The following is a 15,016-nucleotide window of genomic DNA, read 5'->3' as shown; positions in this document are numbered from 1 at the left end:
CTACTGAATGTTTACAATGTATTAGTTGTTAAAAAAAAAAAAAAAAAAGCTGACAGGATGAATTATTGTTGTACAATTGGATGAAGCCAAAGGTATCAGACAGATTATGTCAATGAATTATTGTATAAAGCTTGGTTGTAAAGGGGATACATATTGTAGTTCTCTTGAACTGCAGGCTGCTGTTTATCAGTAGCTATCTCAATTGTTGCATGTGGTGAAGCCTGACGTGGTGACTCACCAGATTAAGAACAGTTAATTTATAGCCATAAGGTCAGATATGACCAATTTGATTCCTTATGTTTGGATTTAAATCCATGCTCTATGGCCATGAGTGTCACATTACATTACCACTAGCGTATGGCTGTGTCAAAGTCCTACTAAGCTCTATGCATTTAATAAAAATAAATTATTAACTTGCTGATTTTCCAAAATTACCTTTATCTTGATGGTCAGTTGTCAATCATAATGGTAAAAATATAATTTTCTGCTTTGCACTTTTATTCTCACTTGGCTTCTACCCAAATTTATATTCAGACCAGCTAAACCACAGTGTTGGCACCTGGTCACTAGTGTGAGTTCCTATTATCAAGAGAGTATAAGCAACTAATATACTGTATAAAATGTGGCTATAAGTAACAAGATTCAAAATTAGTAGAATTTTTGAAAATGGCAACAGATATTGAAACAAAATTAGTGTAGTAAACTGCACTTTATTAGGAACATCTGTACACCTACTTATTCATGCGATTATCTTATCAGCCATTTGTATGGCAGAAGTGCAATGCATAAAATCATGCAGACACGGGTCAGGAGATTCAGTTAATGTTCACATCAACCATTGTACAATTGTAGTGAGCAGAATAGCTCCTCAGAATCCACAGCATGTCGAACCTTAAGTTGGATGGGCCACAACAGCAGAAGACCATGTCAGGCACTTTATTAGGATGATAGTGTTCCTAATAAAGTGCTCATTAAGTGTAATACTGACTGGAGATCAGACTAATGTAAACATATACTTTTTACCAAACAAGAATTCTCTTCCTCTTCTTCTCGTGTAGTTGTTTTGTCTTCATTTTCACTGTATTTTTGCAAATAATCTGGTGGTAGCACTAGAGAACATTTCCTAAGCTTCTGTCATCTCAGTGAGTAAAACATTAAGAGTTTTAGGTGGATTTTCCAAATGGCTAACTGGTCTTTGCTTGCATGCCCCGATTAAACACATCATCTGCTTGTCTGGTTCCCCTCTCCAAGTTAATCTTCCCTTGTATCTTCTCAACTTTTTCAGTCATTCATTGTTCATGGTATTAACACGCATGAAATATTTAATGTTATATCTTGTGCTAGAGAATGTGTCTTTTATTGAAATTGTATTCTTATGATTGTTTGTTCTTAAGGTTGTGTACACAGGGATTGTCTTAAACATTAGCACAAGTGTCAGTAGCATGCCTGGACACATCAGGTCGAATAACTCTCTCAGGGTGGTGGGATAAGGGCCACCAAATGTTTTTTAGTAGTAAGCCTGCCAGCCAGTACAGAAAGTATAGAGGGGTTTACCACAATTTACAAACATTATCCAGTTTACACATAGACTACATACCATTTTCATTAAATGCCTGATGCCTTGATGGTCTACTGCTCAATACTAAATTTTAGACTCACCCCAAAAAATACAAGAGCCAGTCAGGCTGCTTACATACTTATAATGTCAGGCTGTACATAAGCCTTAAGTATATTTTTAAAAAGAGAATTGTCATTTGACAAGTTGATGTGAACATAGACTAGATCAACATCCCATAATAAAATGTGCTGATAAACAAAAATCACCATTTTTGTCCCCAAAGAAAACCTTAACAACTTAAATAGTTTTCTCTTTTTTCCTGAGTAGAGTGCCAATGCAAATATTATTTATGATGGTTAAAGCCAAGGGTTGTCACCTAAATTTAATTAGAGCAGGTTTTCCCACACCATTTAATTGGTCTTATGGAGTGGGAATGTTAAGCAACGAAAAGCATATAGCATTTATTCAAATTAAATTTGATTCACACACAAAACCCTTTAAACATTATATAACAAACATGTTTATTTAAATAATGTTTTTTTTTATTTTTATAATGTGCTATATATATATATATATATATATATATATATATATATATATATATATATATATATATATATATATATACACACACACACACACACACACAGTATATTTACAATATTTACACACTGAACTCTAACTTAGCAATAGTCAATAGCTGGAATGTATAAATACATAACATAAGACATTCAATATTAGGAAAATGTGGTTAATTTCTTTCACAGAATAAACTGCAACCAGTACCGCTCATCACTGCCGAGACATGTCTTGTAAAGACAAAAAAGGCAAGAAAATATCATGCAATTCATAATTCAATCAAAGGATTTAGCCCTGGCTTTGAAGAATGTGACTGTGTGGTTGTCAGGAATATTGAACCAAAGTCTGCCTTTAGCCAGTAAACATATTTGAAAAACTATAGCTAAATGATTCTCCAAGCAAAACCTACTGGACACACAACCTGTGAAGGCAAATCAACTGATAATATAGCGTCTGCAGTCAACTGTGATACCCAGTTTATCTTTTGGCAGCAGTACATTTTGTTTTTCTTGTAAAACATTTTTTTCTTCATTTCCACCATGACAATTGTCAGTAAACTTGGTTCTAACATCAGTATTGTCAACACAAAAGATTGAAAAGCTGTATGTGAAAAATAAAAAGATTCATAAGAGGAGTTCCATTTCATTGCAAAAATATCTTTGTTCAAATGATAAATTGATTGTTCTGAATTTATTTATTTTCCCTGTTTTTCTCCAAGGCACTTTTTCTTGGTTCTCTGTATTTCTTCAGGTCTGTTGAAATCTGTAAAAGAAGACAAAGATTGACATGAACTCTGTGCTTGACACAGAAAAAAAATATTTAAAAAATATTGGGATACTGTTTGAAATATATGCCAGTGGACTAATGTAAGCAAATTAAGTTAGATGTAGTATATATATATATATATACTTAATTTATTGTGTGACTGTTGTACTTGGAAAACTACTAGTCAAGTCATTTTTATTTGTATAACGCTTTTCACAACACACATCATTTCAAAGCAGCTTTACAGAAAATCATGCATTGACAAAAAAAATAAATAAAATAAAATAAAAAAATAAAACTGTAATATCTATAAAGTCTTAGAGTGATCATTGTGTAGTATGATTAAATATGATTGTAAATTGTGTATAAAAATTAAATTATAATTGTATTTAGAACCCCTGAGAGTAAGCTGAAGGTGACTGTGGCAAGGAACACAAAACTCCATAAGATGTTGGTTAATGGAAAAAATAACCTTGTGAGAAACCAGGCTTCCCCTCTGGCTAATCAGCATGAATATAATGCCAGTATTAGTTATTTATGTGCAGTACAGGTCATGGTTTAAGATTAGTAAACTAAGTGTTAAGTTCCAGTGTTTAAAAATAATAAAATAAAAATATTTTTTATGAATTTTAAGATTAATGACTAATGTCTTTTGAAGTCAATCCTGGATTAACTGCAGAAGTTCACATAGATGCATTGTCCTTTGTTAGTTGGCTGATAAAGGCTTTTGTTTGCAATTAAATTATAGTCTATGTATTCCATTTCAAGAGTGTAGTCCATCAATAGACAAAGGTGATGCAGGCAGAGATCAATGAGGTGCATCGCATTTCAACCGTCTGGTCATTTCGGTGATGTTTGGTGGGATCCATCCTAAGTCCAAGGTTCAAACAGTGGCATATGAAGTATCTGATGTCTTACAGTTGGAGTTGGCATCAGTTCATCCTCTGAAGTCCATTGTAAAAAACTGAAGTGATGTCTGGCTAGCACTGACTACATTTAGTCGTCATCACTCAGAGACACATAGCAGTGAAGTCCGACACCAAACAGGAACGGAGCTGGATCTGGCCGGCTCTGGTGACCTCGGGATATGAATCCCGAGACATGGAAACAAATAGAATAATATTAGCATAGATGTCATTCAATTTTATGCAGAGTTATAGATCATGATAGATGTTTCTGGTTCCAGCAGACCTAACTAAAGCAGCCTAATTGTGAGTTGATGGATAAATTAGGTGTATGCCTGGCTAAATAGATGAGTCTTTAGTCTAGACTTAAACTGAGTGAGTGTGTCTGCATCCCGAACAGTGTTAGGGAGACTATTCCATAGTTTAGGAGCCAAATAGAAAAAGGATCTACCTCCTTTTGTGGATTTTGATATTCTAGGAACTATTAACATGCCAGAATTTTGTGATCGTAATGAACGTGATGGAATACAGCGTGTCAGAAGGTCACTTTAGTACTGTGGAGCTAGACCATTCAAAGCTTTGTATGTAGTTAACAGAATTTTAAAATTAATATGAAATTTAACAGGTAGCCAATGTAATGACAATAAAATGGGGCTAATATTATCATATTTCTTGGTTCTAGTCAGCACTCTTGAGGTCATGAATGCATTAATTCATTTTTCGACATCAGCAACAGAGAGCATGTGTCGTAACTTAGCAATATTTCTGAGGTGGACGAATGCTGTTCTACAAACATTGGAAATTTTATTTTCAAAGGATAGGTTGGTATCAAATATAACACCCATGTTCTTCACTGTAGAAGACGACATAACAGTACATCCATTGAGAGACAAAGTATATTTTAGCAGCTTATATTTAGAGGTTTTTGGTCCAATAATTAGTACCTCTTTTTTGTCAGAATTGAGTAGAAGGAAATTTCGGGCCATACAATCTTTGATTTCACTGATACACTCTGCTAATTTGGATAATTGTGAATTTTCGTTATGTTTAGAAGAAATATCGGTATCGGTTGGGTATCGTCGGCATAACAATAGAAATTTATTCCATGATTCCTGATATTATCTCCCAGGGGAAGCATGTATAAGGAGAAAAGCAGAGGTCCTAAAACTGACCCCTGTGGCACTCCATACTTAACTTTTTTTTAATTTGACAATTCCTCGTTTACACATACAAAGTAGTAGCGGTCTGATAAATAGGACCTAAACCATGCAAATGCAAGTCCACTAATGCCAACATAATTCTCCAGCCTTTTCAAGAGAATGTTGTGATCTGTCATGACGAATGCAGCACTAAGATCTAAAAGCACTAGAAGAAAAATGCAGCCATGATCAGATGATCAGAGCAAGTCATTTGTAACTCTGATAAGTGCAGTCTCTGTACTGTGATGGGCCTAAACCCTGACTGAAACTGTTCATATATACCATTTCTCTGTAGATATGAACATAGTTGGGAGGACACTACCTTTTTTAGTATTTTTGACATAAATGGTAGATTTGAAATCGGTGAATTCTCCAGGATCAAGCTGTGGCTTCTTAATAAGCGGTTTTATATCTGCCATTTTAAAGTTTCTTGGGACATGTCCTAAGGATAGCGAGGAGTTAATAATATTAAGAAGAGGTTCTGAGATTACAGCGAATACCTCTTTTAAGAGCTTAGTTGGTATTGGATCTAACATACATGTTGTGGCTTAAGTTTTGTTAACTCTTCATGACCTATGACAGCAAAGGACTGAAGTTGCTCGTGAGGTAAATTATGAGACTCTGTTTTATGAGGTGCTGTGACAGTTGATTGCAGAGTTCCACATTTTTTTCTGAATATTTAAATTTTATCAGTAAAGAAATTGAAGTCATTACTATTGTGCTGCGACGGAATATCTGGTTCAGTCGATGCTTTATTCCTAATCAGTTTAGCCACAGTACTGAATAAACACCTAGGATTGTTGTGGTAATTTCTATGAGTTTGTTAAAATATGCTTAACTGGCAGCTTTTAGTGCCTGTCTGTAGCTACAGACACTATCCTTCCATGCACCGCGAAATACCTCTCATTTTGTGTTCTTTCACTTGCGCTCCATTTTCCGAGCTGCTCTCTTGAGAGCATAAGTGTGTTCATTTTTTTCTTGAATTTTCTTTAATCGGAGGGGGGAGACACTATCAAGAGTGGTAGAGAAGACTGCATTTATATTTTCTGTTATTACATCAAGTTCTTCTAGACTTTTTGGCTTACTGATTATGTGAGACAATTCTGGAAGATTATTAGTGAAGCTATCTTTAGTGGTCGAAAGAATAGTTCTACCTGAATGATAGCGTGGTGTAGACTGAGTGACATTAGCTGATCGCAGCAAACAAGAGACGAGGTAATTATCCGAGATGTCATCGCTCTGCGGTAGAATTTCTATACTATCAACATCAACTCAACATATAACAGAATTAAATCTAGTGTATGATTATGGCGATGAGTTGGTCCTGTCACATTTTGTCTGACTTCAAGAGAGTTGAGAATATCGATAAATGCTAATACCAATGTGTCATTTTCATTATATATGTGACTGTTGAAGACCCCAACAATTAAAGCTCAATCTAAATTAATTACTAGATCTGATAGAAAATTTGCTAATTCACCAGAAGATGATAGAGATTTTTTATTTATATCTGATGGTGTCACATTAAGCATTATTAGTTCAAAAGACTTAAACTTATATCCTGTCCTCTGAGTAACACCAAAAACTTCACTGTAAATTGAAGCAACACCTCCTCCTCGACCCTTCAGGTGAGGCTCATGTTTATAACAATAACCTGAGGGAGTAGATTAATTTAAACTAATATATTCATCCGGTTTAAACCAGGTTTCAGTCAAACAGAGCACATCCAAACTATGATCTGTAATAATTTCATTTACAATTAGTGTTTTGGTAGAAAGAGATCTAATGTTTAATAGCCCTACCTTTATATGATGTTTATCTTCAAATGATTATTTTTTTGTCAAGTTTGACCTTAATAAAAAAATTTCTAAATGATTTAGTGAGGGGTTTCTGTTTGGTAGTTTGGGGAACAGACACAGTCTCTATATGATAATTAGGTGATACAGTATTTATGTGTAGTTTCTGTGACCTGTGTGACATTTTAAGGCAGCTAGCAGACGTTCTGATTAACCAGTTTTTCTGCTTCCTGACCTGGGCCCATATTGGTCAAATACTATCACTATTAAGACTATGAGCCAAATTACTAGAGAAGAGAGCGGCACCTTCTCTGGAGGGATGGAGTCTGTCTCTCTTTAGCAGGTCAAGTCTACCCCAAAAACTCTTCCAATTGTCTATAAATCCTATGCTATTCTCCGGACACCACTCAGACATCCAGCCGTACAGTGACACTAATTTTCTATAAACCTCACCACACGATGAGCAGGGAGGGGGCCAGAGCAAATGACAGTGTCTGACATCGTTTTTGCAAGTTCACACACCTCTTTAACATTATCTTTAGTGATCTCCGACTGGCGAAGCCGGACATCGTTAGTGCCAACATGACTAACAATTTAGAAAATCTACGTTTAGCATTAGTCATCACTTGAAAATTTGATTGGATGTCAGACACTCGAGCCCTGGAAATGCATTTAACAATGGTGGCTGGAGTCTCTATTTCCATGTTCCTTACAATGAAATCACCATTAAGCCTCTTTCAACATGATTCTCAGTGGGTGCATCACTGAGTGGGGAGAATCAATGGAAACCCTAACAGGAATGGGAGAGTGGTGTCACTTATCTGAGCGGGTATGCTGCCGAGACGTCATCCAAATGCCCTGCTGCGGGGGCTCTACAGCCGGAACCAAAGTGTGTGTGTTGCTCACTGTACTAACCACATCCGAAACAGTATCTACCGGCTTCTCTGTCTCACTGACCTCCACTAGCATTCAGATGCATGTCTCTAACTCATTAACCTTCTCCGTCTCTGCCTGACTAATTCCTTACCTTTATCACATGTGAATCCCTCACTGCCAATGGAAGAAGCTATAGTAAACATGTGGCATGCAATGCAGGAAGAAATAACATGAGCAGATGCCATAACTTACCGCAATTGTTTGTTGTTTTTGTTTTGGTTGTTCTTGAGCAGCGAAGGTTTGAGATCGATGTGGTTCGATGTGGTTCCTGATCAGTAGATGTTTGAGATTGATGCAATAATCCATGTAAAACACAGAGGAGAAAACGAATGCACGTAGTCGAGATGCGAGATATAGACAAGTGGGAAAGAAAAAAGAGAGAAAACTGGTTCGCGCGGTAAAATACACGCAGTTCAAACAGTAGAAAAGCTGAAAAACCCGAAGCACGTGGTAAAATGGTAAAAGATAAAACAATGAAAGTATAAGAATAAGAATAAGCAACTCTAAGCAGGCTAGCAAGCTACAAACACTCATGCAGCGTGCCAGCAGCAACCAGAACAATTATTATCATTATTATTATTATTATTATTAGTAGTAGTAGTAGTAGTAGTAGTAGAAGTTATAGTTTAATTATTATCATTATTATGGTTGTTATAGTTGGTTCTCCACCTAAATATCTCCTTATGTTTTATGACTGCACTAAATCAACTTTAGAAGAAAATCTCAACTTTGTAGGTCAATACAATGCAATTGTATGGTGACCAGACCTTTGACGCTCCAGAAAGGAGATAAAGACAGCATAAGCATAATCCATACGACTCCAGTGGTTTAATTAATGTCTTCTGAAGTGATCTAGTTGGTTTTTTTTTTTGGTGAGAACAGACCAAAATGTAACTCCTTTTTCACTGTACATCTTGCCATTGCAATCTCCTTGGTGATCATGACTTCAAGCTCGATTACACTTCCTAGTGCTTGGTGCATGTGCAGAGCATTAGATGGCGCTATAGGAAGTGTAATCGAGCTTGAAATCATGATTGCAAGGAGACTACAATGGCAAGATGTACAGTGAAAAGGAGTCACATTTTGGTCTGTTTTCACCCAAACCAACTGGATTCCTTTAGAAGCCAGGGGCCTCATTTCCCAAAAGCATAGTAAGCCTAAGTAGATCGTATAATCCATTTTATGATTCATCGTAGTTTTGCGGCCCGTTTCCCAAAAGCATCGTAACTTAAGTAATACTTAAAAATGCTCGTAGATTTACGAGTGCTCTGGAGTACTCGTACAGTGCAACCAGCATCGTCAGCACATAGACTAATGCAGACACCTGCAGGACAATCGCGAAATTACACCTGATGCAATTTAAACACCTATAGCTACACTTTATGCTAAAACTTTAATATCAGGATAACTTTTATTTATTTTTATTTTAACAGACAAGTTTAATAATAATAATAATATATATATATAAATAAATAATAATGAAATGCATAAAATAGTTGCATAAACTATTATTAGTTTATTATATGTTATTATTATAAGTTGCAGGATCATACATGGGGCCTCCCCTGTCTTCACTAATCCTTAAAGCTTTCATATCGAGAGAAATTTGTGAAAACAAAATATTACACATGAAGGCCTGATTATGAAAGCAGATTGTGTAAAAGAAATATATCGTTCTGCACAAAATTATTGTAAAACAATATGCAAACATGTTGTGAATATTTAAGAAAATATTTTAAAACAAATATTAGCAAGGTAAATTACAATTGATTTTAAAGTTACGCACAAATATAATAAAGTTACAATGACAAGCAGCACTATACATTCACATTTCAGCACTGTCGCAAGGACAGCGACTTTCTTAAGCACTTAAAGTGCGTCCTCGCACATTCATGTTAAGTGCATTTTTGGGAAATGCACGTAAAAATAACGAACGTTCATAAAATCACTCTGTAATATTAGAAAGGTCATACATCAAGTAGGTGTAATATTTCTTGTGTAGACTTGTGCTTTCAGTATGCTTTTGTAGATTATACACCGAGTTTGTAACCAGAGACTGTCTGTTAGGTTCTTTTTTTAGAATGTGGTAGTCCCTGAAAATAAAATCTAGACATTTGATAACTTTTTGTGTGTTCAGAACAAATATTTCCATTACAAACAATTTAGCACTAATGTGTCACACTGCAGAACAAGTTTACCATTATATCTGTTGTATGCATTACGTTAACTATTCACCTGTGACGTCTATCCCTCTGTGCACCGCTGACTCCCTGCTAATCTTATTAGAAGCCTGGCACATCTTTTATAATCTAGAAAATGATGAGACAAGAGAAAGAGAAAGAGTTAAGGAAACCCAACTGTAAAATAATCTTGAACAGATTTAACTTAATCTGACAAAGACACTATTTCCAAGAATTGTACACAGACCTTTAGCATATACGTGTTTCCCAATTTATGTATGCCCACATCCCCATCAATAAGGCTCAAGTACTCTTTCACCAAATAGGAAATGTGTTATTTTAACAAGCAATTTTTTTACCATTATGATTAATACTATTTCTAATATAATATAAGTCACTTTTAAATAAAAAAACAATTGCACTTTCAATATATATCCACACAAAATTATTAAACTTACACATATTAGACCAATTATTTTGTTTAATTTCCTTTACAAGAAACTGAAAAAATCCTGAAATTAATTTAATTATTATCTGTCATTGTAACCTATTAGGAGTTTAGTAGCTATTAGTAGCTAGTTAGTTTGACTCTATTAACAGCCTTAATATTTTTATAAGGCATTTATTTATTTATTATTAGCTTTAACAAAGTAACACTTTAGGCAAAAAATAGCTGAAACGTCAAACACTGAATAGCTTATTATATTATTTTGCTAACCACATTGCTTAGGTGTGTAGGCTCAAAAAATCTAATTCAAAAGATAAAAAGCTTTAACAAAGTAAAATGAAAATCTATTCTACCACCACCTGGAACCTGCTTAGGTACCCCTTGTTGGGAATCACAGGTATATACAAGTACAGGGAAAATAATAAAATGTCATACCATGTGCATGCACAATTTCTACTCAGCTTTTCTAAATCATTGACCTGAATATATTACACCTGAAAACAGTTAGATTAATCCTTAAAGTTAAAAGTGTATTTAGCTGAAGTTGTATGTCAGGGTATACAGAGAGGTGGCACTTACAGGCTGGTATTGTGCAGTCCCTAGTATTATGATATAGTTTATAAAAGTTTTTGCTGCATTTGGGGCTGAAATAAAGCGGTCCTGTAAACAAACAAAAAGGCATACAGTATTTAAATTGCAGTCAGTTCACAAATATGAACAAGCATGCACAGTGCATTGAGATATTGACACTTTCTCACCTGTTAAATGTTTTAAAAACTTCTCCTTCTGTCGAAGATCTCTCGGAAAGACCTCTGTTAAAAGCGGAAAACATTGCACAAGTTTTAAATTAATTCCTACATTAAAATGTATTTTGATACTTTACCAACAATATAGGTCGTGCCATATAATAGATTGAGTTACTATCACTTTATTCCTGCAAGTATGGACCAATTCTTATCACTGTTCTCATTATTCACCAAACTACCTCAACACCTATCCAAACACACAGTACAAAGTCCTTGTACAATAAACAAATTGTTAATCAAATGCTGTGGGTGAATGGGATGATGCACTTTAAAAATTTAACCCACTAAAATTGAAAACTTAAGTTTAAATGTTTAAATTAAGTTCAAAGTGTTGCAAAAGTTATAACCTGCAGTGATTCATTGCACTTTTTCAACAACTTTGCATTTAATTACCGATGAAGAACATTGGTTAGAAACTCTGAAAACTCCTCAAATCGAGTAGAAATGACGGAAATTATTGTCAGAAGTTAAATTAATCAAAGCAAAGATATAACATGTCTTTATATAGATATGTTATAGATATATAGTAATAGAAAACATAGATTACAGTGCATGCTTACCAAGAATTCTTTCATTCTCTTTCGACATGGTAACTTTATTAACGTCCATTGTTTCCACCGAATGCTCGATGATTTTAGAGGGATGCTGTATGCTCCCCTCACTGTGATGCTCGCGTGCTAGTCTCACTCTGTCCATTAGGAGGTCCAGCAGACTCGTGTCGTCCCTGTCTCTCTGTTTGCAGTAGCCGGCGGTGAGGATCAGCAGAAGGAGCCCGATGAAGACAGGTGTGCGCACTGGACTCATGCTGAAAAGAGAACCCCTCTGCCCTGCGTCCAGTCTTATAGCCCTGCAAAAACACCAAGATTATTTAGGTTTCTTGGCACATGACCAATCATGCTATAGGACGATGTCATTGTTACTCGATTTATCGATTCAAATCAATATGTTTAAAATACGCACATATATAGCCTACTGACTTATAAATATTCGTATATGTAAATAGGATATTATTTCCCCCCCAATCATTTTCAAATAATAATCAAGTTAAAGAAGTATAACTCCTCGTACAGTCCTCTTAATCTGAATTAACATGCAATAAATTAAATCGCGATTCTGCTGAAACTGAGTAAAGTCACAAACTAAAGTAAGTGTAGCTTCAGGCAATGTCCGATATCTCTGATATGGAGTTACAACCAAACACACCAGCATATATCCAGACAAGAACTTGAGTTTTCTAACTTTTCAGTGCTTTTACGCACGAAGCTTCTTGCGTAAAGACGCTTTGGAAACAGGTGTCCGTTTGGAAAACTGTTCAATTACCTGTTTTTCAGCGATGCAGATATATTTTATACTTGTTTGACGGTCTTCCTTTGTGTTTAACGATTCTTAATTTTAATGCGATGGACACCGAATAGACTCCGCTGGCGTCGCTTTTCCAAAGGAACTTCCACAGGCGCTAGTGTACCATGACAGAAGGAGATGGAGTCTCTTTTATATGTTTAAAGAAGACTGCCGCGGTCATCTGTTGATTGTGTTGACTCGAAGTGGGTGGAAACTGATGAAAGTTCGCAGCTTTTTATTTATTTATTTTCCCCCTCCGGTGCACGTCTTGATGAAGTTCGCTTCAGATCATCCGGCATGGACTCCCTCACTTTTTATTGTCAGTTGCAGACGCAAGGAGATGTCCCATGTGGATTACCCCGGCATGTCTTTAATTAGAAACGCGTTAAGAGCACTCCTTAAAAAATGCATCTTTTAACTTTTTTGGATCACCGTCTCATTACGCGTGTATAATAGTCTTCGTCCAATTTGGCACGAGTGGAATGATTCTCACCAGAAACTTTTTACCTCTGCCCTTGGCGCCGTTTGTAGGCTGCTATCTTGTTATGAAGTCAGACAACGTGTACGTGATGCTTCTCTGGTCGTTTATCTTTTAAAGTTTCCCCAAAATGATGCTGCAGTGTATTTCCGCGCAATTACGCAAAATATGACTAGAAACAGTTACGGTTACTACCCGTATGTTTCAGTAGTAGAGAGCTGGAGTGGAGAGATTTTCCTCAAGACTATCCACAGCAGCGTCTATGAGAAGACTGAGGAGAGCGCTAGGCCTTCTCCAATATTGGTTTCGTTCTCAATCTCGACATTATACCACTCCCTTTGAGTATCGAAAAAAAAAAAATACTCATATTTCATTCTCCTCCTCTTTGGCTCTTTCATTAGTCTCGAACTGTTCGAATAAAGTACTGTGGTCTCCCATTCACCATTCTGCCATGCGTTACCCTGTCCATAGCTAAAGATAATCAGGATTATATTCCTTGGGAACTATTATTACTCATGTAGCACGGATTTATCTGGGATAATGTGTTGCAAGATTGAGGCACAGCTCAACAGTGCCACACAGTGAATGCAATTTAGTTTGATAATCATTAATATGAAACAAGATTGGTAGCTTGTTAAGGCAAACTTTTATGTTGGCTTGAAAAAGACGTAAAAAAAATTAAAAGCTTGAGGTTTAAAGGATTGACGAAAACAGACAGACAGAAAGTCTGACAGACAGACAAAAAGTCAGACAGACAGAAAGTCAGACATTACCAAGTGGTGGCTAAGGTTGACTGTGCAGTTGCTAGGCCATTGCTATAGTCTTCTGCCTTGTTTTTAGGTGTTACTATGATGTTCTGGCTGGTTGATAGTGTTGCTAGACAGACAGATGGACAGACAGACAGACAGACAGACAGACAGACAAATAGATAAATAGATAGACAGATAGAGAGATAGAAAGAGATATTACGAGATTACGGCTTGTAAAAAGCATTTTCGCACAACTCGTAATTAAAGGCTGCAAACTTGGAATTCTGTGAAAGCTCCTTCTTGAAAACTTTCTTTGTTCTTAAACATTTTGCAATATAGAGGTGATTTAATGTATTAATGTTGCAATTAAATATGTTGCTCTTCTTAACAACAAAGCCGCACATCCATTTTGGCATTATAAGTGTTGCCATAAAAATAACTTCTGAGGTCTGAGGATGTAAACAACTTCAAAGTATCTCATCATTTCCTGTTGGAGTTTGAAATCACGAACATTCAGTGACAAAGTCTTGGCCCGTTTGAACTTTCTGTCAATGTAATGGGATTTTGGGGAATTTTCGATTGTCCACTAGGGGAAAACTGTAGGTCCGATCAGTTAGAAAAGACACAGCACACTAAGTCAGAACATTAAGCTGAAGGTCTGTGCCGAGTTTGGTGGATGTAGTTTGAAAGCACTAGGAAGAGTTACAATCCATAATATTAGGGTCTTGGTTTAGGGATTTTAGAAAAACCCTAAACCATGTCTGTAGAACTGCAATACGTTGACTTTGTCAAGCCAACACAATGATCAAAAGGTGGACCTTCAGTCTGTTGGGCTGTAATACTGTAGTGTGCCTTAACCTGACTGTTAAAACATGTGAAATATAACATGCCTTTCTGTGTGAGGATATGGTGTCCTTAGGCATGAAACCCTACTGGTCCAAGGGCAAGCCATGGAGTCGAAGAGTGTTCTCACAAACACACTGTCAAACTTCTTATTGAATCTTTGACAATCTGCTGCCCTCTCTGTGCACAGTAAATTGTGTGTTGTTGCCACTCTTTCATAATTACACACTTTCCCTCTCCCTTTTTACTTGCACACATTCTTTCAGTCTAATCTTTGTTCTTCCTCCCCACCTTTTCTTTTTCAGTCTGTTTTCTTTCCCATCCTCTTCTCTCTCCTGTCCTTAACAGGAAAATTGGTGCTATACTTGTGAATGAAATCTTCCTGCCTCCCTTATTTTATCACCTGAGTTTAAAAGGGTTTGTGGTTTACAGG

General features: G+C 36.0%; 1 protein-coding gene across 1 annotated transcript; it reads right to left on the bottom strand.

The window, feature by feature from the left end:
• Positions 1 to 2,190: 2,190 nt before the first annotated feature.
• alkal2b (ALK and LTK ligand 2b) lies at positions 2,191 to 13,313 on the bottom strand. Its single transcript, XM_051722163.1, has 6 exons — positions 12,493 to 13,313; positions 11,733 to 12,019; positions 11,125 to 11,178; positions 10,946 to 11,026; positions 9,974 to 10,047; positions 2,191 to 2,899 (listed from the first exon to the last, which is right to left on the bottom strand). The coding sequence occupies exons 2-5, from the start codon at positions 11,974 to 11,976 to the stop codon at positions 9,983 to 9,985; spliced, it is 444 nt and encodes a 147-aa protein (XP_051578123.1). The 5' UTR covers positions 11,977 to 12,019; positions 12,493 to 13,313; the 3' UTR covers positions 2,191 to 2,899; positions 9,974 to 9,982.
• Between the last annotated feature and the right edge of the window lie 1,703 nt (positions 13,314 to 15,016).

This window comes from Myxocyprinus asiaticus, chromosome 17 (genome assembly GCF_019703515.2).
Source record: "Myxocyprinus asiaticus isolate MX2 ecotype Aquarium Trade chromosome 17, UBuf_Myxa_2, whole genome shotgun sequence".
Classification (NCBI taxonomy): Eukaryota; Metazoa; Chordata; class Actinopteri; order Cypriniformes; family Catostomidae; genus Myxocyprinus; species Myxocyprinus asiaticus.
This window is presented reverse-complemented; position numbering and strand designations above follow the sequence as displayed.

Bases quoted from the DNA above. Each gene is read 5' to 3' on its own strand.
- alkal2b (XM_051722163.1), bottom strand. From the start codon at position 11,976: ATGAGTCCAGTGCGCACACCTGTCTTCATCGGGCTCCTTCTGCTGATC. The intron at 11,179-11,732 runs GTAAGCATGCAC...CGCTTTTAACAG, and splicing joins AGAGAATGAAAGAATTCTTG to AGGTCTTTCCGAGAGATCTT. The intron at 11,027-11,124 runs GTGAGAAAGTGT...GTTTGTTTACAG, and splicing joins GTTTTTAAAACATTTAACAG to GACCGCTTTATTTCAGCCCC.